The sequence below is a fragment of the Squalius cephalus genome (assembly GCF_949319135.1).
Source record: "Squalius cephalus genome assembly, chromosome: 5".
NCBI classification, from domain to species: Eukaryota; Metazoa; Chordata; class Actinopteri; order Cypriniformes; family Leuciscidae; genus Squalius; species Squalius cephalus.
This window is the reverse complement of record NC_137126.1, coordinates 25,287,403-25,311,670: the sequence shown is the minus strand read 5'-3', so window position 1 is coordinate 25,311,670 and position 24,268 is coordinate 25,287,403. Positions and strand designations below refer to the sequence as shown.

Here is a 24,268-nt window from a genome sequence, read left to right as displayed (position 1 = left end):
AATGAAGGCAAATTACTTTTGTGAGGAGCATGAATATGACATCACCGCTGTCTATGTGAAGGGTGTTGACCACTTCCTCGTACAGAGAGACCAGCTCTGCAGGGGAGGCGTTTGGGGTGAAGTACGGTGAGAGCAGGTTACATAGGTGTCTGTTGAGCAGGATGGTCTTCAGCATGTGTTTACATTCTGATCGGACGTCCCGGATGAAAACCTTTAGTCAAAGACACACATTATATAGTCTGTATTACATAAAATAGGTAAGACAGAGCTGTAAACTTTGAGAAACTTTGAGAAGTGATTCACGTGAGAAAAAACAAGTAATAAAAACTCAGTGAGTGTTTTAGCGCAATTTTCTGACGTCATGGGATCACAACACTAAGAGATAGTAAATCTTTTTATGTTTTTTTTTTTTTTTTTTTTTTTGCGTTCCCGAGATTAGACCTTCCTTAATATAATGGCGAAAACCCGAAGTCTCTAGGTGGTCTGGTTGAGGAGGAGATAGAAGTGCAAGATTGGTGCGCACAGACAGAACAGAAATCATGAGTTAACAATCGCAATTTTGTCCGTAGGAAAATTGCGCTAAAAAGAGAGAAAAAAAGTACATTCAAATGAAACATAATTTGAGAAAACATCCTCAAGTTTTGAAATTAAGGCTGAAATAATGTAACAAAGTTCTCCTGAAAACGATACCTGACCCAGGATCTCAATACAGGACGTGAAGAACTGGCGAGTGGGTGGATGTCTCTGTGTGTCCTCACAAACAAAGGACACTATCTGATAGAATGCAGCGATGCCCACTTTCAGTATGCCAGGGGATGTATTTAGTTTGTAAACATTAACCAAAGCCCTAAACAAGAAAACATGATGTTTACATTTAGTGACACAAATTTAGAAAGCGTAGAAAATGAGTTGAGTGGCTACTGACGTGATGAAGTTCTCTGTGTGCACGGCCGCCTCAGCCAGACTTTGAGGAGGAGCTTTGATTCCATCAGCCTGTAGCTGTTTAATATCACTCTTCAGGCACTGGATCTGATTCTGCACTGGATCCAGTTTGTGCATTGTTGAGTACTGCAACAAACAATGAAAGGGAGAGAAAGCTCATGAAAATGTAGGATTTTTGGGCAGTTGCCAAAATTGTTTTTAATATTAATACAGAGAGAAGACAAGATTATTTAGGGAGAGATAAGAGGAATGGATTTGGACACAGGCTGGATTTGAACATCCTAGTTTACAGTGGGTCTGGAACATGCTTGTGCAAACTGCAAGGCCATGGCTGCAACAGGTGGATATTAAATTTGTTTAGATATTTTGTCGATTTTAATACTTTTTGTTTTTTTAGATATATATTTTTTAAATTAAATAAATAAATAAAAAATTATATATATATATATATATATATATATATATATATATATATATATATATATATATATATATATAAAAGTCATCAAGGACTTATTGGACCCGCTCCATCCTATTGGCGTGGATGTATGCGGATGTGGTGTGGATTGGCGTGGCGTGGAGTTTTCAGTTACCATTGCCACTGTAGGAATATGCTAATTGCAGTCAGTCATGATTAATTAATTACACAATCAAAAGTGTCCAATAATATGGGGGTTACCACCATAAAATGTTCAGTGGGTCATGTGATTTCAACATGGCGCACAGTTGAGTGCGCGAGCCTTTCAAAGTATGCTCTTTTGGCCGTGAGCTAGTGGATTTTGTTTTTGAGCGCTCAAGTCACTCGCACATGCGCTGTTGTACGCGCACCGTCTGCGTGGTCACAAAAAATTATGTCATGCGAACGGTGCACGGACGTGGACAGCCGAAGTATACTATGGGCTTCAGTTGTGTTTTGTGTTGGAGCTGAACTCTGCATGAAGTTAGATCTCTAAGAACAGGATTAGGCACCCCTGCCTTAAAAAAACCCTTAAATTTGGCTCCTTAATATGACTACATTTTTCATCTCATGTGATTGTACATTATTTTAAATATAGTTTCAAATGTACTAATTTCTTTATATGTAAACTTTTAATGAGGTAAAAAAGTACACCTTACGAAGTACAACTCATTACATGAGAAATGAGAAATAAGAAGATATATGTGAGAAATAACAGATATATGAGAAAATATGAGAAATAACAGATATATGTGTTCACCTTAACAGTGACATGTGCGGGTCCCTGGCAGGGCTGTCCACCTTTGCCACGGCACTCTAACTGCATTGAGAGCTGGTCTTCTCGGTTTATGTAGAGCTGAGGCAACACCTCCAACAGTTCATTGTCTAGAGCGACCTGCTGCGTCTCTCGGACCGTTGCCAACCTGAGAAGAGGACACAGTCATGATTTACAACATAATTCAGCAATACAGCTTATCATTGAGTAATTTGAGCGGCTCCAGTTATTAATCACTGGAGACTTAATCTTTAATGTATCTTAAGTGAGTTTTGACATTATCAACCAATAAATCCTTCAAAACGACTAAGTGCTCATGTAATGAGTCTTACTTGGCTTGATGTTGGAGCTTAACAAGGTCTTCCTGAATTAAGGCAGTTGAAATTTTCTCATCAGACAGACTTTCAGTGGGAATGTCAGGCACTGGAGCTTTCATAGGGATGAGCAACAGCGCCCCCTGGGGGGCAACATGCTTTCTCAGGTGAGTGAGAATGCGTTCCCTTGCTGCAAAAGAATAGTTAAGGAATATATTATTTATTGAAAAAGGTACAAAATGCTGTTCAATTAATCAGCAAACTGTGACCTAAGCTCTACATATCCAACAGCAAAAAATACATGTTAACATCTTTTTATTATACAAAACTATAACTTGAATATGTTGAAAAAGGGCTTGTTGTGAGATAAATGCAGCCCCTGACTCTTGCTTTTTTTTATTTAAATATGCCTGATGCAAACATCTGTAGCATTCCCTCATATTTTGACTTATAAAGTAGAGAGTCCAGATATCAGAATATGGTTATTAGCGGAAAGTGGGCTCAGTACCAGCCAGAGGATTGATGAAGTCAATAAAGCTGGAGGAGTTGGTGTTCTGGGAAAGTACAGGTTCACTCTTGACTTTTGACCACAGACTGAGCACTTCCTGCAGCTCATGCTGGACTCGCTCAATGTCCACATGCTCCATCCACACCTCCTTAAAGATGAATTGACACAGACCTGGCTTCAATTTATTTTTCATAATGTTTTGTGTCAATTCAGTTTTTGCCGTATATTTGATCAAATAAATGCAGTTTTGCTGAGCATAAGAGACTTCTTTCAAAAACATTACAAAAATCTTATCAATGTAGATTTGTTAAATATACAGCTTGATATTTTATATTTAAATTGGAAGGGATTGTTTTAAATAACATTTTTATTCAAAATAATCTACTAAATCCGTTTGATGGTTCACAATCCTCTTAAAGACCAAAACATAGGTTTGAACAAATCCTCACCTGCTGGCGCTGCATGATTTTGGCTAGGCGATGGGTATCATACTGCTTTGGCAAAGAGGGCAAGAAAATTTCCTGCTTCTGAAGGTTTTCATCATCCAACCACAAAGCGAACACAGTGAAGAGCCTGAACAATAAGAGTTTGACATATATATATCTTTATATTGTAACTTGACATAAATGAAAAACATAGCAGGACTCACAGCTTGGAAACAATATCAAATTTCTTTTTGATGTCAGAATCACTCAATCACACACTCAATAGGACATTCAACTCAACAGTAAACAGAATAATAGATGTTGAGAGAATAAAACACTGGACATTACCGCACAAGCTCAGTGTGCAGCTCAGGAGAGGTCATGTACTGGGTGATGGGCGTCCCGGGGGTGAGCAAACCATCACTGGATTCACCTTTCAAAGAGGGAACTTTCAGAGCCTTGCTAGCAGCATGGTGGAAGTCAGACACCTCAACCAGTCGCTGTCTGAGGCTCTTCAGCAAGGAGAGATGGGCCGCACTATGGAAATAACGCCTCCCAATACAACCTTTCACCTCCAGCCTGATGGTGCCAAATAAAACAACAGAGACAAGGGTTCAGAAATACCCCAAATCATACAAACTGTACCACATATGCAGATCACAACTCACAAATATTACACATTACTTTAAGTAATGTAAAAAGTGTACAGTCATCTGGTCATTACTGCAAATTAAAACCCCAAGTGGGTCACAGTATTATAAAAATAATAAATGCATAAAATATCGATTTGAGCTGAAATGATTTCATTATGTTAAAGGAACAAGACCATGTAATAAAATGGATATTTTCCAGGTACAAAATAATCATATTGACAAACACAGGAAGTGAAATGCATCTGTGACATTGCACAAAACATAATAGACAAAAGAGAGTTATGTTAGTGAAAAAGCTTCATGAGAACATTAATCTCATGAGTCAGAAGGAAAGAGGAACAGTGTGAACAGTTTCAGTTGAATACAGCATGTACTTTGAATCCAACATGCATTATGTAACAACTAGACTTAAGTGAACTGAAATAGCACGTGGTGATATGTAAAGTTTGGAAGTCTTCACTTTAAGGAGCCAGATAATTTAAAACTTAGCAAAACAATAGGTACACTAAATAACAGTTATCTAAAAAGGATAGAAAGTCTCCATGTTTAACGTACCCAAACTCTGGTCCAGGTTGACGGAGGTAAAGTTGGAAGAATTTCTGCCACACTAAAGGCAGGAGTGGATGATCTGCAGGGGTAGCTAAAGCTTGTTGAGCCCAGCGATAGATCATCAACCTCTGCAGGGACGGGACGACCTGAAGCTTGAGGCGCACCTGGGCTTTCTGACAAAACGAAAACAAAAGAGCTAATAAAATGTATGTTTATTGGATTAATGTATAAAACCGTTTACAGGGATCTCAAACCAATTAACCGATGAATATCTATCATCTTTTCAGTCATTAATGATTAATGGATACTTTTTTTACTCTTTGAAATTACTTATTTAATAATGTCACCAATAAGATCCTCAATGTAATATCAATAAGTAGGAAAACAAGGGATATGAGTTTGGGGAGTTTCCTCACATCACATTTTTTCCATCACCATGTCCCCTTAGGGGCTTCGTAACAAAAGGAATGATGTTTCAAGTTGGCAAGTTTTACTCTAAAGACCACTTGCAAAGTGAAAAAATTATTTTAAAGGTGTCCTATTATGCCGTTTTATGAAGTCTTGATTTTGTTTTTGGGGTGTATTAAGAATAATAATAATAATAATAATAATATGTTTATTTTATATAGCGCCTTTCTGAGGACTCAAGGTCGCTTTACAATAAATACAAGTACACATAACATAGAAACATGACAGAGACGATACATAAACTGTGAAGGTTAACATAGTAGAGGTATAGTACATATAGAATCTGAACATTCAGGGGTCAGGGAAACAAGTGACAAAAAGATGTGTTTTAATGTGGGTTTTGAAGTCTTGTAGTGATGAGAGATTGCGGATTTGTTGTGGAATTGAATTCCAAAGAGTTGGGGCAGCGATGCAAAATGAGAATATGTTTTCATCCTTAATTGTTCAAAAAACGCATTATTTCTCATATATTTTACATTATTATAGCGCCTCTCCCCAATCTGGCTCAAACACGCCGATTTCGATGAAGCCCCTTCTTCCGAAATATGAAATGTGTTGTGATTGGCAGTGATTACAAAGAGAAAACAAATGGTTTTCATTATGTCTCACCCCTCCATAACTGCAAGCTCTACTCTAGTGTAAATACTGAGGATGGCGTCAATTTCAAACCACTTCGAGCATGATTCAGACCCTGACAATGTTAGAGAACAAGAGGACCACGCAGAACAGATTTCATGCACAGATTTCACAGGACGTTTCAGAGTGGTGTGTTTTTTGTAATTTTCTTATACATTATAGATACGATGTTATGCACCATTTAATCGTGATATTTGTTGGAAAACTAAGGTAATACAAACAGTAATTGATCACAAATCTATGGTTAATTTTCCTAAAGAGTGGTGAACCGTCTTACAAAAGTGAGAGCTTACAAAAGAAACAGAAACAGAAAGCTGTTCTCCATAAAATGTGCAGCGCACAGATAAACGTTGGGGTTATAATGTTCTGAAACAGTGTCACTCTTCATCTCTAGCGCAGAACAGCCAGGCCTCGTCCCCTTTTTTGCGTATTCCGTGGGCACAAGTTAACCAACAAGTAACATTGTGACTTCATAAAAAGATCTGGAAAAATCGTGTTGTAGTCCAAACGAGCCGTTCATTGTTAGTTCTTGAAAAGTGAATTGTGTTAAATATCTCCCTTTAGAGTGGACTTTGAGCTTTGTAACCTTGCAGATCTTTTTTTGTATGCTCAAACAGCAACATTACACACTAACTAAAATTAATATGTGGAAAAGCATAATAGGACCCCTTTAAACAATTTTCACATTCCCTGATCATTTCAGGTGTGCTCAAAAACACTCTTTGATGTGACTGCACATGTAAATTGTACTGAAGAGGAGAAGGTTGGAGCAGAACGAAAGTGTACCTTCAGAGCCTGATCTGGTGTGCAAGCAGAGTTTGAGAGGAGCTCATGCTCCACAAAACGTCGCAGCTGAGAATCTTCCTCGAACAATGTCTCCATGTTTAGCACCGACCAAGCAAACCACACCTTGAGACAAAATAAAAACACGGAGAGGGACATGATGACTAAGGGTGCTTTCACACTTGGTTCAATTTCCTGGTCCAAACCAGAGTTCGATTGCTCCCCCCCTCCCCTCGCCGGATTGTATTCACACTATATAATTTGGGTCTGAACCGAGGTGCGTTTGAGTCACCAAAGCAGCAGCTGTTCACACCTGTTGCTTACTAACGATAACGCAGAGAGTGGCAAAATGCATAGCGATTTAGATTCAGCGATTTAGTATGATTGCATTCATATCAGGAGCGAACAGTACCAGAGTTTACATGAACCGTACCCCAGACTTCCCTTTTTAAGCAGACTCAGGTATGGTTCGCAGGTGCGCACCAGAGTTCGGAAAATCGACGTCAATCGAACCCGGGCGCACACCAAAAGCGCTATTGTGAAAGCACCCTAAGAGTAATTAGATCAAGATGTGCCGTATAAGTAATAGCCTGCACATACCTCTCCTGTGAGAGAATTGCCCTCAATGAAGGATGGAGTAACATTTCCTGCCACTATCCAGCCCATTAGAGATGAGAGCAAACCTTTGTCTCCATGATAACCTAATGCACTCTAAAAGGGACATCCAAAAACAAAACCATTTGTCAATCATTTGCTTTAATTCACCCATTTGTTAGAAGAAGGCTGTTTAAACATCAGCCAAGAATGAAAAACCTTGTGTTGTTGGTAGAGAAGTTTCTGGAGACATTCCTCTTGTTGGTGAAGAAATGCAGCACGGCACAGGTGGTCCAGAAGGAAGAGAACAGCTCTGTCTCGATGCCAGAGGTTCTGTTCGGTCAAAACCTGAAGCCAGAACTCAAGAACAGCTACTGCACCAACACGCCCGGGCCTGGAGCTCTCCAGAATATGAGCCTGCAGGACAATAAGATCTTCTCATGATCCATAAAGATTTTTAAGGTTTTGTATTTAAAATGTTAATTATTTTTATGTATACACTACTGTTCTAAAGTTTGGTGTTGGTAAGATGTTTTTGAAAGAAATTAATATTTTTATTCAGCAAAGATGCATCAAATTGATCAAAAGTGACAGTAGAGGCATTTAATAAAGTTAAAAAAGATTTTTATTTAAAAAAAAATTCTTTTCAAATTTCTATTCATAAAAGAATCCTGAAAAAAAAAAAATCAGCATATTAGAATGATTTCTGAAGGATCATGTGACACTGAAAAAAATGCAGCTGCCATCACAGGAATAAATTACATTTTAAACTACATGAAAGGGGTCATCGTATGCAAAATTCACTTTTATATGGTGTTTGCACTAAATGTGTCTTTGCAGTGTGTGGACACAACCACCATACACGGAAAAAAATCCATTCACTCCTTTTTGTTTTTTTTTATCCTCAAAAAGCCTAAACACTCTCAATAATCAAGCATTTAGATTTTCTGAGCAATATGATGTCATATTGCTCATGCTCCGCCCACGACGGCTGATGGACTGTCCTGTATTAGCATATTTCCGCCCTTAGCCATTTGTATTCTGTCCATTAAGGCAGGTTGCCAAAGCAGCACTTTAATGCCTTGTGTCGACACGCCCCACGGAAGAGTGGGGTGGGGTGAGCAGTTGCTCATTATCATTTAGAGACATACACCGAAACAGGTCGCAGTGAACAGAGCTGTTTTTGAGGAGGTAAAAGGGTGTTGTTTTACACAACCACTGAGGAATTTTAACCAAAGTATGTTACAAACTTTACATGAAGACCCTTAAGAATCATACCAACTTGTGGAAAATGGGCATCCGATGACCCCTTTAAAATTGAAAACAGTTACTTTAAATTCTAATAATATTTCACAATATTTCTAAGCGACGACTTTCAAAAACATTAAAGAATCTTACCGACATCAAACATTTGAAGGGCACTGTATATTTTTCATTGGGGGAATTGGATTGGGTAATAAAGGAAAAAGAGCAAAAAGTGTCCAGTATACATGGACAATCAATACAAAATCCTACCTGGATCACACTGTTGAGGAGTTTTATGTTCTCACATGTAGAGGTGCCAATCAGATGCTGGGTCACCTTCTGTGTGACCTGCTGGGTCACACCCTGAGTCCCACTATCCAGCTGCAAGAAGAGCTGGATACAGCTCAGAAACCTGATCGATATTAGAAGGAAAGCATTGGTTTTCTTACATAACTACAGCATTATTAATTCATTATGCGGTCAAGTAAATAAACAGATTGCCAAGGCTGCAGTAAAGTCTGAAAAAAAAATATTTAAGCATAAATGTTCTTAACTGTTCATTCTTGAGCAGATAGAACTGGCAGTGGTAGACCAGAGGAAGGATGTTTTCCAGTATATGCACTACAGCTTTGAGATGACGGGACTGAACCAGAGTCTTCAGCAGAGATATTCCATCACTGCAAAGCTTCTCCAAACTGTCACGAAAAACATTTCAAATTAATTAATGTTACTAGACTTGGATTTTCATCCAGCCTGGAACGTTACTGATGATGAATCAGTCAGTCGATGGTCTCTACATTTCTGTTTGAAACAAGAGTTGTAATATTCCTTCCAAACCTGTGCCCAATGGTTGTCATGTCAATAGCCAGAAAACAGCCAATAGGGATGCCCGCTTTGACTGCCTTGAAAACAGGGTGCATGATGGGAGAGTCTGTGATCTCAGGCACACTGGGGGCGCTGGAAGAGGGAAGCGGACACCAGGCATCCTGAGGATTTCTTTCATTGGCATGGAGCTTTAGCCTCAGAACCAGGTCCCAGGCCCACTGGTTGAAGGAGGATTCTAGTGTCTGGCCAAGCCGCACCACGTTAGCCAGGTAAGACACCTGCAGAAAGTTATCACGCAGCAAATGTGAGCTGGCACTAGGAAGAAAATTATCATTCTTTGAGGGAAATTGTTAACTATCAACTATAAAGTGGCTGATTCAACCTTTGGCTATTATTTCTGCTGATGAATGGAGGTGAACCAGTGCAAACTAGATATTTTACATAGATTGATATAGTCTGCATTAGTCCCCAAAAACAAAGCCATAAAATGTACAACAAATTTCTTGTTGAGGAAGCTAATTAATCTGCAGTAGTCAATGAATGCCAATCAGTGTTGATTAATAGGCATGATATGTAGCCACCTTATATCATACCTGTTTGAAGCCTTCTGATAATATGCCACCATATGGCTTGTCTGTGAGATATTTTTGATATGCCTCAATCCCCAACAGGGCGACTTCACTGTGCAAAGACGCTGGTAAAATGAGGCAACCATTCTGTGGAGAAGACAGAAAGTTGTATTAACACTTTATAAAAAAAACACAAAATAGCATAGAAACTGGACACATTTTATGATGATAAATCAGCACTTATGTTTCAATAATCATAGCTGAGACTCACGGGCTGAAATCCCCAGTTGAGGCCCTCTAGTATGATGCAGGCTAATCTGTTCTCCACAGCAGAGAGACTGAAGTTCAACAGCCAATCTCGGATCAACCCCACCTCAGCTTGAGCTGGTATCCACAAGTGCAGGGGCAACTCCTTGAACAGGTAGAGTGACACCTGGACAGGTAATCATAATTATCAGTATTTGCTGATATAAAAGACATTTTTGTGGCAGATGAGTAAATCATTGAATAGACAATACAAAAATGTATCTTTAGATCCTGTATTTTGTTCTGTTATTTCTACAGTAGCTGTTCTGAATGCATATTTAGTAGCGTTACATGCTCAATTGTCAATCTTTATCAGTCTCTGATCATCCAGTTACTACAGAAATCAGAAATTAAGTTCTTGTATTTTTGAAGAATCACTCACCATGCCCACTTTCTCTATGGTCTCTCTCAGTCTCTCCAACAACACAGAGATTATGTGAGGGTGAGCAGTTGCTACAACCGCTAACAACTCCCGCCCAACTTTAGAGAAGATCTCACGGGTGGCGATACTAACATAGGACACCTCGAGCAAAGAGTAATCACACATTTATTGCATTTATAACACCCGGATGATGTCATGCTCAGATGTTGTTTTGTGGTTCTGTAAAATGTTGAGGGGGAAAAAGTCAAATCACCTCGTATATGTCTAGCACTATGTTCCTGACAAACTCAGGGTCTACGTCGGTGCGTCTGGGCTGGGCCATGTGTGCAAACGTTGTCAACAGGCAGATTCCATCCGAGCTGTTTATCTCTGACAGCCAGAGCTGAAACTTTTCCTGATGGCTTGGTTCTGGACATACATGAACACACATTAAGAGTTTTTGCACTAAACCAGTGGGGGGGACAAATGGCTTAAAATGATTTTAAATAAGACAAAAACAATCATTTTACTTAAATAAAGTGAGCTAAACTAGCAGCTAAACTAGTAAACTATTCTCTTGTGTTTTTCTAGCATCAGATGTGCTTGCCATCTCACCTCTGAGTCCCCGGATACAGTCCTCAGCACTCAGGCTACAGCTGAGCTTCTCCAGACCATCCATCTCTGCACACTGCATAATGTAGAAGATCTTCCACAGCATGCAGCTGGATAACGTGCCATATGGCATCTCAGACATGAACAGCCATATGCCCAGCCTGTAAACCAATAAAGAGTTAGTTAAATATACATTATTAGACATTAAATAGACTACATAGAATAATAGCATTATTCTATACCTCTTGGCCTTGAGCACATGAAGCACTGCTCTCAGGAAGAGATGGTCAAACTCCACCTGCAGCTTCTCCATTGAAAACGACTGTTCCTGCATTGTGGTTCTACTCACACCTGTCAGGCTGATGTACTGTGCCCAGTGGTCACTAACATAACAGAGTGTCATCCTAGAATGAGGAAATGAACATAGACATAAAGTCAGTACTTATTAAAAGACGGTATGTCATCTATATAAAAATGAAAAATACCTGAACATCTGACTGAAAACCTGCTAAATAATTTCTAATAACAATTATTAATTATAATAGTAATAAATATAGCTGCAAGCAGCAATTATTGGGGCCAAGCACAGAAAGAAACAATGAGACATGCAACCGTGGCTGGGAGCTTCAGAAAAACTGAAACAATAATTAAGATGTTTTTAGATTATTATAGTTAAAATGGCTGAAAAAAATAAAATAAAAATACAATCACATGTAATATGATTAAATTGCTTATCACTTTTGACCAAAAGGTGGTGCTGTTACCAAATTTATGTTGTGTGGTCAGTGTGAGCAGCCAATGACACATACAAAGTTTGGTGTCAATATGGCAAAGCGTTGCAGTGTTACAGCCTCAGAATTAGTTTGGTACCATGCCATGAAATTTGTTGATGTGTTATTCGAGAACAGTTTGGTCAATCAAAAAGCTTTAAATAACTAGGCCGGCATGGTCTGAAGATGATCAATTTAGGTGAAAATCGGACCGATTTTGGCAGACAACAAGTTTGACCAAATATGGCATAATTGGTATGTCTAATGTCTAATTTCTCAACTTTTTAACCATACACTTCCAGAGCAGAATAAGAATAAGAAGAAGAATAAGAAGAAGTAGACTAACGATTACAATAGGTGCCAATTGTACTGGTGCCATATTGTATTGCATTGGTTTGGTGCTTGGCCCCTAATAACACTATAAAATAATATGGAAAATATGGAATTGGAAAATATGGATTAAAATAGGATTACTAAAGTATGAAAGCATTACTGTATATAGTATGAAATGAAAAACTGAACTGAATTAATAAAGCTTACATACCGAATCATGTAACCAATCCTCTTCACAAATTGGCGATAACGTGCTCTGTTGTAGGTCTGCAAGCCAACAGCAAGCAGTTCGACCAGCGAAGAGGCAAATGCAAATATCTTCATCATCTTTTGACTGGTGGTGGCTTGAGGCTGATAGTCCTCTATTGGCAAGAGAGACATTTAGCAGTTCAACTTATTAAATCGGTATGGAAAATGTCAACTCTAAAATACAAATAACTGTCTAAAGATTTCTAAGTCTTAAGGGAAATACATGCCATAAGCTTTGTTTCCATTTCGTATCCCCATTCTCCCATCCTCTAAACAAAAATTGACATTTTTCCATTCTATGGAAAGTCATTCATGTTTGAAATCACATGAGGGTGAGAAAATGATGACAGAATTTGCATTTCTTTGTGAACTATCCTTTTCATAGCAAGTGAATACTATACAATCTCCTGACCAATTAATGAGGAGAAACAGACATACACTAAATATTGCATGGCTGTCTCAGCTCATTTATGAGACGATTTATATGACGAGAGTCTCACCTTTAGAGCAGATCCCCAGTAAGCGTTTGAAGAGCTCATCAAAGGGAAACTGAGAGAACAGCGAAACCAGATCATCCTCAGACAGCAGCATCCAGCTTGTTTCTGGGTCTTCATCCTGAGAGAGTTCACAAGAGTGTTACAGTAGTCACTGGTAGTAAGGTTTTGTTGGTACTTAGATAAGAGACACAAAATAATGGCACTTTCGGCCTGTGCTAACAGAAGTCAAAAATCTGATCAGAAGTTAATGCAATATAACATATAATTGATTCCGGATGTCAATATATGCAGTGAGGTCAAAAGGTCTGAAACCATTAGCAAAGAAATTGTTAAAAATTCTGTTAATCATTTTTAATAATTTAATAAAAATCAGCATAACAGTATGAGTTTAGACATTCTCTTATAAAGCACTGACAGGGCTGAGCAGAAATTTTCATTTTCGGTTTGATGATGGACCGCCTCACCTCCTCTCCACCCTCATCCACTAGAGTCCAGTTACCAGATGCGGGTCCTGTAATACTGTTGTTGCCCTTCACGTCACTGGGCTTCATGTGTCCGAGGAAGTCTGCACGGTGCCTGCAAGTCACACAAATCTCCATATTCAATAAAATGAATAATGCAAAGCCAAATTCTGTCTCAAGTTTGTGCTTTTAGTTGTAACAGTTTTAAACAAAAGAAGCAGCTTTTTGAGCTGTAACTGTAACAATGGCGATAATACAGACAATAATACAGATGATATGTAAAAAAGATTCAATGGATCATCAGCTCAATTTCCAGTAAAGCTAATCTTTACCTCGCTGGAGACATGAGGATAGCCAGAGCCTGCATGAAATGATACACTCCAGATGGGTTATCCAATACTTTGATCTATTGAAGGAAAGTGGATGCAATTACTATTATAAGGCAAGCAGATATTTGAGATTTTTTATATGTAAATTTTTAGATTTCCCTGTTAAGATTGTTTACAGCTGATCTGAGTCACACATCAAGACTCTGCTTCAGTACCTGTAGGAATGGCACAGCCCATTTTCCCACACCTGCCGGGCAGCAGAGCAGGTGGTTTAGGATGAAGAGATGATCTCCTCTTGAACCAACCTGATGCAGCACAGACACCTGGATGGAAAAAAAAGCTTTTATGTTTCATCACAGGCCATGAAAACCAGATCTTATAACCAAGATCCTTTTAACTCTGGAGTAACGTAAGAGTATAATCAGCTAAGCTTGAATTTAATAAATTAAAGGACATCAGAATAATTGGTATTTATAGATACCAATATTTTATATGAATGTAATATTACAAATAATTTGTAGCCGTTTTTTCAGAATGTTCCACATAAATATAGTAAGACTTCTTTATATTGTGATCTCATGTTGTCTTGACATTTTTTCAGTTCATTAGCTGGTGTTTGAGGGTCTTTACCAGCCTCTGAAGCCAGAGATGGATGTCAGCCTGAAACTGAGAATCATCTAGGACCCGTCGGGTGAAAATAAACAGCACACTGATGCTCTCCTTCAGCGATTGCAAAGAGGACGGCTGAGACTTTGGACTCACTAAGAAGTTCAATACATACAAATCAATAGATGGCATGGCATTCAAAATAACAGATATAACAACTTTCAGCTGTAATCCTATGCTTTTTCAATGCTCATTAGGACCAGACATAATAATACAGAAGTAAGACAGCTGTCAGTTCTGGTCATCCAATCTTTGGATAAAAGTGTCTGCTAAAATACACAAACAGTGAACAAGCAAAATCCAACAAGAATTGCATTAAATATGCCTCAATTATCAAAACATTTTTTTGCATTTGCCATATTGATGTTTTGTCAACACCAGTGTAACTGTGAACATATTTATGTTAGTCATGGTACTCCTTATCAAACAGTGTAAGTCAACCAATTATTTGTCTAATGTACAGTCTGGACTTATCAGTGTGAACTTGCCTGTGCTTGTATCTTGCACAGCCACACTTTTGGTGGTGGGGTTACTGCAGAGCAAGCGGTAGAGATAAGACTCCACTTGCAGACGGGACAGGATGGAGGTGTATGAGTGCAGGGCCACTGTCTGATGGAGTATTTCTGCTTTTGCAGAAAACAGATGCTTCAGCTCAGCTAATGCTGCCTCGTTCAGAGTCACCTGCTGGTAGCAGTGGTAGCCAAACACCTTGGTCTGGTCCGCACATACACCCTGTAAAGCAAACAGGTGTTTGTGATCAATAAAATAGACCTGTGACTGAAACAAACAGTTGGGTTTACAGTTTTGATAAGGACACACTATAAAACTTAATTAGACTGGAGATCATGCTACCAAGTCAGAAAACATTCAGCTGATCGGGGTTGTGCGCATTCAGAATTGCACTGAATCCATTCCTGAATTTTAAATAAAATAGAATTGAGGTAGAAAACATGATGCAGAAGCACAATTTTTAAAAAAATTATGTATTTTTTCTTTTGGTTTGTCTTGAAATTTGAAGGTTTATTGGCTTTAATATATGAAGAGTTCAGATGCAAAAGCCTCTAAGTGCCATCTGAAATTTTCTTCTAAAATTATAATTTTTATCAAGCTTGTATGTTTATGTTCAGTTATTTCACTTTAATGACATTGAAAATTACCTATTAATTGTCATTAAAGTGAAATTACTGAAACTAAATATACAAGCTTGATAAAAATGCTCATTTTAGAAGAAAATTTCAGATGGCACTTAGAGGCTTTTGCATCTGAATTCTTCATATATAACTATATAGGTAGGTAGGTAGGTAGGTAGGTAGGTAAGATAGATAGATAGATAGATAGATAGATAGATAGATAGATAGATAGATAGATATGACTCACCTGCAATGAAAGCCTTTCATCCTTGAAGCTCCACATGCGATTCTGCACATTTTTGCAGTCTGAGTTAGCAGCCTGCAGTTCAGTCTGGGCCTGCGTCAGCTGTTTACGGCACCTCCAGTAGCTCAGCAGCAGCTCGTACAGCTCATGTCCCTCTTGGTGGGCCAGACTCTGGAACTCGGCTTCATGCAGCTCCACGTTTTCCAGCCAGGAACCGGGTTCCCATGTCCGTAGCTGCTCGCTACTGAAGGGCTTAACAGACTGACAGGTCCTGGGAAGCTCTGGATAAAGCCTCTCCCTGGGCTTCTCCACGTCAGCGACCTGCACAGGCACCAAGCTGGGAGGGGAGGATTCCTGGTTAGCCAGAGGCAGAACAGCTGGAGCTACCAGTCCCTCAGAAGCCACTGGCATAAAGGAAGTATCTAACAGTCCATAGGCGATAGAGTATGAGTCGTCCGAGAGCTGAGGCTCAGAGCAGGAAGCTGGGATAGACGGATATATAGAAGGGACACTAAATGACTCAAGTTTAGCACTAAGAAGTTTGGGATCACTTTGGCTGTACTGAGTGGGTGCCAAAACTTGGTCCACCCAAGGTGCCGTGTCTTGTGATGGCGATTCATGCTCTTTGTCTTCATGGCAGGATGGTGTCTTCACTATTTCAGTCTTTTCAGACAAGAGAACTTGGTCCTTTTCAGCTTTGTCATTATGGTCTAGTGAGGTCTGTGTGGCGGGTGGGTTCAGATCAGAGGCAGGAGGCACATGAGAAAGGCTGAGAGGGACATCAGTGAATTCAGGAGCCGGCGCTGGCTCATTAAGTTCTCTAGAAGGTCCAGAGGACTGTCTAACACTCTCTAACTGTCTCTCCTTTTTGACCTGTTAATGAAGAATAACTAGGTTAAGGATTATGAGATAAACTTAAAAGATTTTAAGTGTCAACCTAAAGATCAGTAAGAGAAATATTATAGGTGGGTTTTCACCTGTGGCTTCCCACTGGATTTGGACTTTAATTTTTTGGGTCTTACAGCCTCCATCTCCACACCGGTCTCCACATGATCGTTATAAAATTACTCCATTCCTCTACAGGACCCTGCAGCACACAAGTCATTAAGCTTTAGAGAAGATACTGCGTTTAAAGGGACAATTCACACAAAAATTTAAACTTTACAACATTATCTCCTCACCCTCATGTCGTTACAAACCTGCATGAGTCTCTGCTACCTTTCACTTTTGTTGCATGAAGAGAAAATACAATGAAAGTGCAAGGTGACTGAGAGACTCTTTTCACTGAGAGATCTCTTGTTTCACTGAAGTCACATGGGTTAACAACATGAGGATAATCACAATTACATTTTGATGTAATTTTTGAACTACAGTACTACAATAGCCTACAATTAAAATAAAACAGAAAACGAAACCAAATATGTAAGAGCGGAAATTCTGCCGTTAAGAGTTCCCACCTTCCATATCAACATCTAAACCAACTGACAGCGACAGAACATTGATGAACCCGTGCAGCAGTTCACATTCAGCTGATTCAACGCTATTTCTATTCTTAGCAGTGAATAAATGAGTTGTTACTTCCACGAACGAGGCTACTATTTCTATTAAAAAATAAACATAGGATTGTAGAGAGGAGCGAATCAACCAACATAACCCCTGCTAAAATGGATGATTCGTTCTACAAAACACAACAACATAATTTCATGTGAAAGGAAGATTATTATAACTCACCTACGTGATATTAACTGTTACTCTTATAAACAGCAGCTGTCAGACAGTCATAAAGATTTAGCGGAGCTGTCAGTTCTTGGATTGTTTTGTTCCTGGACGCTCTCGCAATACGGGGGATCACGTGCCCCTCCACCCTCAAATGGTGTGCCGGAAGGGACAAAACGCGAAGAATTTATGAGCCACGGTACGAAAATGGATTAAAAACATATTTTTTTGAGTGCAGCTGTAGTTTTGCCGTTTCTACAGTTTTGTTGCAGTATCAGTAGTTGCTGCAAAACAAACACAATAAAAACGACAGATTCTGAAAGTTTATTGAACAGTTTGAAGGCGTTGACATTATTTTGTTTACAATACCATGCTATAGGTTTGCAAATGACAGGTTAAATGTATTAATATTTGATTTTATTAGTTGATAGTGCTTAATAAAGTTGAGTCATGTACATATTTTAAAAAATCCCTGAATACATGCAATACATGTAGTCCATTATTTGAAATAAAAGCAGGTCTAACCTTTATGTGGTATATTTCAAACATAAATAAGGCTAACCACAACTCAGCTTCTAGATGTAGATGTTTTATTAATTAATTTCATACACAAGTGACACTGAAAACTGTTAGACGTTCTGAGGTAATTTCTTCCATCCTCAGCCCCAGAATTGATCAGCATCCAAACTGCTCTTGATGTTGTTCTGATTCTCTCTCCTCTCCTTGGTCACCAGGTTGGCCTCCCCCTTATGCAGACGTCTTCTCTGAGCAGCCTTCTGCTGTTTGGTGAGCTGTCTCTTCACTTTCTGCCTGATGACATCCTGTATAGGGGCACATCCAGCTCATTACTTACAACAACATAAATCTAACTTGCATTATGAAAGCTAAGTTTAAAAAAAACTTTTTTACACCAAGTTCAAATAGCTCACCCTGTTGGCGGGGGCAATTTACACTAATTCTGTCTGGGACAAATTAATTCTGGGACAAAATTGTGTCTGGGACCCCTAATTCTGGGACAAAATGACAAGAGAAACCCATCTGAAACAGAAGCAGTGACGTGGAAAGTAAAGCTGGTTGCCGATAGCTTTTGACGCAACCAACCAGAGTTCGGATCCGCCTTTTTCCGAACTTATTCCTCTCCCTTTTCCTATTGCAAATCAGCTTGGAGAGGTGTTACTTTAAATAAAAATTAAGAAAATATTTTAAAGGTATTTAGGTATTTAATAGTGGGAATTAAGTGCTGAAACTGGTATTTCTAAATTAAATTGGATGTGGTGTCCTCACGATGGTCAGATGGTCTTGAACATTGACTGCGACACATGTAGCTCATGTTACCATGCTCAAAACAATGGCATCCCTTCCTGGACCTCTGAGGACAACTTTACTTATCAGCAGATTCAACATGGTTAGGGGTAAAATTAGGGAAGGGATTTAGGGATAGGAACAAGTAATGTCCCAAAACGGCAGCATTCATTTTAATAAATGCAAACACATACACTGAATTTCTTATTGCATACTGTTTTATAATAATACTTACTTACAATACAATAAAGTTACAAATAGTATCTGCCACTATTTGCACTAAGCATACATAGCATCCAAAAACTGTTGACATTTAGTGCAAATAGACTCTGGCTTCTTTCCCCAAGGAACTTTGCATTTATATATGCAAACCTAAAATGTTTTGACTGCATCTTGCTTTTGTGAATGAGGAAGCAAAATTTTAATCATAGAAAGAAATTCAAAGGGTTATACTCACTGGTGGAATTGTTGAACAGCTGCCAACACTTCCAGTGCTCATTTCACTGGTTGTTCTCGTCCTGCGCTCGTTCTCAAGGCTCAATTGGTCTCTGTGGGATCACATGCATCATTTCATTATACTTATCATATGTAATAGTAAGGGTTTTATATGAAGGAATACTTTAGTTCACACAAAAATTCTAAATCTTCAAGTTCACAGCAATCACAGGGTGTCAAGCATCAAAAAAGCACAAAAGTCATTTAAGGTCATAATTCACAGATAATCTTTGTTTCCACTGCAGCTCTCCCACCAAATATGTCACGTTGTAACCGGATGTGTCAGATTGAAGAATGCTTGCGTTAGGAAACCTACACTTTTCACAGGTAGCAGATATTTCAGTTGAAATTAAATTAAAAACAGATTTAATTTAGACTAAGTCACATTTAAACATTGATCAACGCACATCCATAGAGCACATCAAATATGGTAAACTGAAGCTCAACTGTACTTGTACTTGATCCAAGTAAATTACAGAATATTCAATTTTGGGTAAAATAACCCTTTTAAGATATAAGTCACAATATGAACAGTGGCTATATAGCAGTGTGAAAATGGTTGTGTGTGTGCAATCAAGTTGCAATATTAAAAATCATATCTTTAGATATAAAAAAAGTCACAATATATTTTATCATTTAAAATAAATGACTTATAAAGGTTTCCTTACCTGAAAGGCCTGAATTCTTTGTTGAATGCAGAAAGGTCAACCAAATCAGGACACTCATCTTCCACCTCATCCCTTCCCAAGTCTTTGGAAATGTCAGAAACCGTCTCTTTCTGAATGCCCTCTGCAGGGATCTCCTCTTGACATCGAGCTCCCTCGTGTTCCTCTGTGTCGTTCTCTTCTGATAGAGTATCCTTGCTGATTTTTAGTCCTTCCAGCTCAAGCATGGCATGTTTATACTCCTCCATGCTGATAACGTCCTCTGAGGCTGCCTGATGTGTGTCATCATCTGACTCTGAGATGTCATCGTCTTCATCTCCACTGAGTCCCTCACCCTCTGGACCTTCAGGGTGAAGCAAACTGTCATCCTGCTGCAGCTCCTTGGTGTAGCCGCTAGCTGAGATCTCCACATCGAGCGAACATGCTTTTCTGTGGAGAGAAATGCGTAACTTAGCTTGGTCTATAAAGTCTAGACTATGCAATAAAGCAAGCTATTAGAAAAATTACCTGATATCTTTGAATGTTGGATAGAGTTCACTTTCGTAGTTGAATCTCCTGAGGAAGAAATCTCGAACACATTTGACGTCTCGATCGAAGTACCTTTTGGAAAACAATTAAAAACTTAGTGCGAGTGCTTATTATTAAATAATTATCCGTTTGTTATCAGGTTAAATAGCCACCATTCAGCATTTGTATGTGAGGTGGAGACCATCTGAGGGAAGTCAATCATTGTGACGCGGTCGTTGTCATCGAGCATGAGATTAAATTCATTGAAGTCTCCGTGGATCAGGCCATGATTGGCAAGTTTGATTATTAGCTCCATGATTTCACTGTACAGTGTAGCAGAGTCTTGAATCTGTCGAATCTGACACCTGTGTAAATAATACAGCAACAGTCAACGCAAGTAAATAAATAAAAAAAAAATGGTTTTTCTATGTCCTTTCAAATAAAGTATGGTACAAGATAGATTAATACAGCACACCACTGCATAGTGACCATCACATACTAGTAAATATTTAATCTAAGAAAAAAGTAGTGTGTGAGGAGTGTGTTCATCTGAAGCAAAGTGCAGGTAAACTCACAGCGGGTAACCATTAATGAGCTCCATAACCACTGCATGTCTGTTGTAGTCAACCGGCTTTGGAACAGGAAACCCTCGGTCATATAATGCCTGTTGAAAAACAAGGAATCTTATAATAAAGCCAGACAAACATTAGCCCGAACAAGAACTAAGAGTTTTATTTGGTTAGATTTAGCTTTAATATATCATAAAGCAAGCAACAGCTGGTAGAAGCTCAAATACCAAATAAATGGACATAAAATATCGATTTACATTAAAATTAGTTCAGAAGAGAAGATTTGAATCTAGCACAATGTAGGAGACTGGTTGCAAGGGTCAACAGGCAAATACAGTTGGTTGGCACTGCACAAATATTAGACCTCAGAATGCTGTGATTGACCAATTAGAGTCAAGTATTGCAGAGAGTACACATACTCAACACAAAAGATATTGTAGGTTGAAAATGACAATGGCAAAAATATATATATCTTTTGGTTGTTAGTTATGGGACACTATGGGAAACTTTAGATAAAAGCATCTCCTATATCAGTGGTTCTTGACAAATTTGGTTAAATTATATTAATCTTAAATTGCTTATACACACACTAAAATAAAGATGTAGAGCATTGAACTGACGTCATATTTGTAATTTTATTGGTATCACAGCAGAAGCACCAGAGGTTCATATCAGCTTAGTTTGAGTGCCTTCGAGTACAGAAAATATCCTCTTGGAATATTTGGATATTACCTTCATGTACGCATACTCTTTCATGGCAGAGAGCCGGGACAGGTACAGCCATGACACATTGTGTCTGTGCTTGTGGTAATCTCTCTTATTCTTCAAGTTTCTGAAGGATGTCCTACCCAGTCTGTGAAGTTTCAAAGCAAACTGCTCCCCCTCCGCATTTGCAACAATGTAAATGTCTGAAATATAAAACAAGTACTATAAGTCTCCTTTATGATAAGTGAAACTATTCAAGGGTTGAGGAAGAATGGACAAAATAAATTTAATCATTAAAAATGTGTCAGACTTCTTAACGTCTAAAAATAAATTCTAATTAAAAATCATCCTGACCTGACTCTTTGCCAACTCCCATCTGGTTTCCAACAGACAGAATAACATCCCTGGATGAAAGTGTCTTCAATGCCAGGTAATCATAGCCGCCGTAATTCAGCCGATACCCCTGCACAGCTACAGTGAGGAGACACGGTCAAAGCTGCACTCATCCACAAAAACATTACTGAATGAAACTGAAGGATGATATCAAGCCTAACACATTTTTTTTCCAATATGTTTATTGTCCTTTTCTTGTTTTATAACCACAGAACAAGTACAGAAACATACACCCTTTCACATACACATTCATTTTTTTAAAAGAAGAAAGGCATTAAAAAAAGTAAATAAACAAATAATTGATTTGTTACAGTGTTAAGCCTAACACATTTACCTTTGCTGCGTTCATAGGCCAGCAGTTTGTGTTTCACCAGCTCCCGCAAAACCTTGTTGCATCCTCCATGTTTGAGACTGGCAATGGACGCAATCAGATTCACTGGGACGATTTCGTGATTCTTCATGCCCATTTCCACCTGTGCACCCCGAAGAAAAAAAAAAGGCGTAACGCAAAAAACTTGATCATTGAATCATAATCAGATCTTTTAGTTTGTACTTCCATCTGAGCAAACCCGTAATTAATCAAATATCTTTGCCACTAAGCAAACTGAAATGTGATAATTTTGTTCATAATTTGTATAATTACACTCTCTGAAACAGTTGACAACAGAAATTCAACAAGGTTCACTAATTTTCATAAACAGAATGAACTACAGGGGTTGGACAATGAAACACCTGGTTTTAGTCCACAATAATGTATTAGTATGGTGTAGGGCCTCCTTTTGCATCGAATGCAGCATCAGTTAATCTAGGAAATGACAGATATAAGTCCTTAACAGTGACTAAAAGGATTTTGAGCCATTCCTCTTACCGAACAGTGGACAGGTAAGGAAAATGTTTTCTGACCAAAATACCTCAAAATTGACAGTTTTGTTTGATGTTCAACTTTCCTTTCATGTTCAAACTATTCTGTCACAAGTTTTGCTGTGTGTATTGGTGTATTATCATGCTGATACACGGCACCTCATTCAGGGTACAATGTTTGAATCATTAGGTGCACATGGTCCTTCAGAATGGTTTGGTAGTCCTCGGCAGTGACACGCTCATCAAGCACAATAGGGAATGCCATGATATTGCAGCCCAAATCATCACTGACACTGATCCACACTGTGCTTCACTCTGGGCAGCAACAAACCCGGGTGTTAAGCCTCTTTGGGGTTCTCCACATCGTAACTCCCACAGATGTGGGAAAGACAGTGAAGGTAGACTCATCAGAGAACAATAGATGTTTCACACTGTCCACAGCCCAAAATTTGCACTGTTGGCACCAATGAAACTGACGTTTGGCATTGGCAGGAGTGACCAAAGGTTTGACAATAACAGCCCGATCATGAATATTGACTCTGTGAATCTCCAGACGAACTGTTTTGGTGGAAAGAGAGTCTTCTAATTCTGCAGTGAGTTTGGCAGCTGCTTTTATGGGTTTTGGATACAACCCGGGTTAGTGCCTGGACATCCCTTTCTCTTGCTTCGACAGTTACTCCTGTTGGATGTGGTTCGTCATACAGTATGTGGTGTATGCCGACATTATCCTGAATACCATAGCTCTCAATACACCACAAAGACTTGCAGTGCTGGTCACAGATGAGCCAGAGAGACGAGCAGCATCAATATGTCCTCTATTGAACTCTGGTATGTCTCCCAGTGTGTTGTGTGAATTGCAGTATTTTATTGCTCTGCCAAGTCAACCTTCACACTCTTACTGAATGTAAAATCAGTGAAGATTGGCCACCAGGCCACGCATTTATAGGCGTGAAACATCCAATACTATTGTGGTCAGTGTTTCAGTTTCATTGTCCAACCCTGTACATTATATGCCATGATAGAACTAATAGTATGCATTTAGCTAAAGGGAGAATCTTAATTTTGATTGACACAGACGTCTTTAGCTCAAATGGCTGTTAAAAAATACAGGATGACAAATTTATGTAAACAGACTGGATACATACCGCTGTGAGGACTCTAAAATCATCTCTGGACAGATACCTCAGGATAACGACGTTCAATTTGCCCATGACGGCAAACCCGTTTCCACCTAATTTTATAAAGGTTTCTATATCTTGCAATGCGTTTTTAGTTCAACCTCAACCAGCCATTCCACATGTTTAAACCGGAAGAGCACAGTATTGTGACGTGCCCATCCCTGAAGTTGACGGAT

At 38.8% G+C, this 24,268-nt stretch overlaps 2 protein-coding genes across 4 annotated transcripts in view; both read right to left on the bottom strand.

Annotated features, from left to right (window-relative positions):
• epg5 (ectopic P-granules autophagy protein 5 homolog (C. elegans)) overlaps positions 1-17,569 on the bottom strand; it is a 28,686-nt gene extending 11,117 nt beyond the window's left edge. The window contains exons 1-31 of one of the 3 annotated variants that reach the window (XM_079871483.1): positions 17,433-17,569; positions 16,679-16,788; positions 15,705-16,574; positions 14,816-15,059; positions 14,292-14,422; positions 13,877-13,984; positions 13,665-13,738; positions 13,336-13,447; positions 12,875-12,989; positions 12,337-12,487; positions 11,265-11,426; positions 11,026-11,183; positions 10,685-10,839; positions 10,432-10,572; positions 10,015-10,176; positions 9,768-9,890; positions 9,187-9,452; positions 8,904-9,044; positions 8,620-8,761; positions 7,324-7,521; positions 7,111-7,221; positions 6,514-6,636; positions 4,630-4,796; positions 3,770-4,000; positions 3,446-3,569; positions 2,997-3,144; positions 2,507-2,678; positions 2,160-2,322; positions 926-1,068; positions 691-847; positions 17-211 (exon numbers count right to left, since the gene is read on the bottom strand). In XM_079871483.1, coding sequence (XP_079727609.1) covers positions 17-211; positions 691-847; positions 926-1,068; positions 2,160-2,322; positions 2,507-2,678; positions 2,997-3,144; positions 3,446-3,569; positions 3,770-4,000; positions 4,630-4,796; positions 6,514-6,636; positions 7,111-7,221; positions 7,324-7,521; positions 8,620-8,761; positions 8,904-9,044; positions 9,187-9,452; positions 9,768-9,890; positions 10,015-10,176; positions 10,432-10,572; positions 10,685-10,839; positions 11,026-11,183; positions 11,265-11,426; positions 12,337-12,487; positions 12,875-12,989; positions 13,336-13,447; positions 13,665-13,738; positions 13,877-13,984; positions 14,292-14,422; positions 14,816-15,059; positions 15,705-16,574; positions 16,679-16,732 — 5,241 coding nt within the window. In that variant the 5' untranslated portion in view covers positions 16,733-16,788; positions 17,433-17,569. Of the gene's footprint in view, positions 1-16; positions 212-690; positions 848-925; positions 1,069-2,159; positions 2,323-2,506; positions 2,679-2,996; positions 3,145-3,445; positions 3,570-3,769; positions 4,001-4,629; positions 4,797-6,513; positions 6,637-7,110; positions 7,222-7,323; positions 7,522-8,619; positions 8,762-8,903; positions 9,045-9,186; positions 9,453-9,767; positions 9,891-10,014; positions 10,177-10,431; positions 10,573-10,684; positions 10,840-11,025; positions 11,184-11,264; positions 11,427-12,336; positions 12,488-12,874; positions 12,990-13,335; positions 13,448-13,664; positions 13,739-13,876; positions 13,985-14,291; positions 14,423-14,811; positions 15,060-15,704; positions 16,575-16,678; positions 16,789-17,432 lie in introns of all 3 variants that reach the window. The other 2 variants (XM_079871481.1, XM_079871482.1) reach the window with 2 other exon arrangements.
• A 153-nt stretch (positions 17,570-17,722) lies between these two features.
• riok2 (RIO kinase 2 (yeast)) lies at positions 17,723-24,243 on the bottom strand. Its single transcript, XM_079871484.1, has 10 exons — positions 24,060-24,243; positions 22,388-22,526; positions 22,015-22,131; positions 21,688-21,863; positions 20,962-21,050; positions 20,560-20,751; positions 20,387-20,479; positions 19,883-20,308; positions 19,177-19,267; positions 17,723-18,238 (listed from the first exon to the last, which is right to left on the bottom strand). The coding sequence occupies exons 1-10, from the start codon at positions 24,123-24,125 to the stop codon at positions 18,077-18,079; spliced, it is 1,551 nt and encodes a 516-aa protein (XP_079727610.1). The 5' UTR covers positions 24,126-24,243; the 3' UTR covers positions 17,723-18,076.
• Positions 24,244-24,268: the final 25 nt, after the last annotated feature.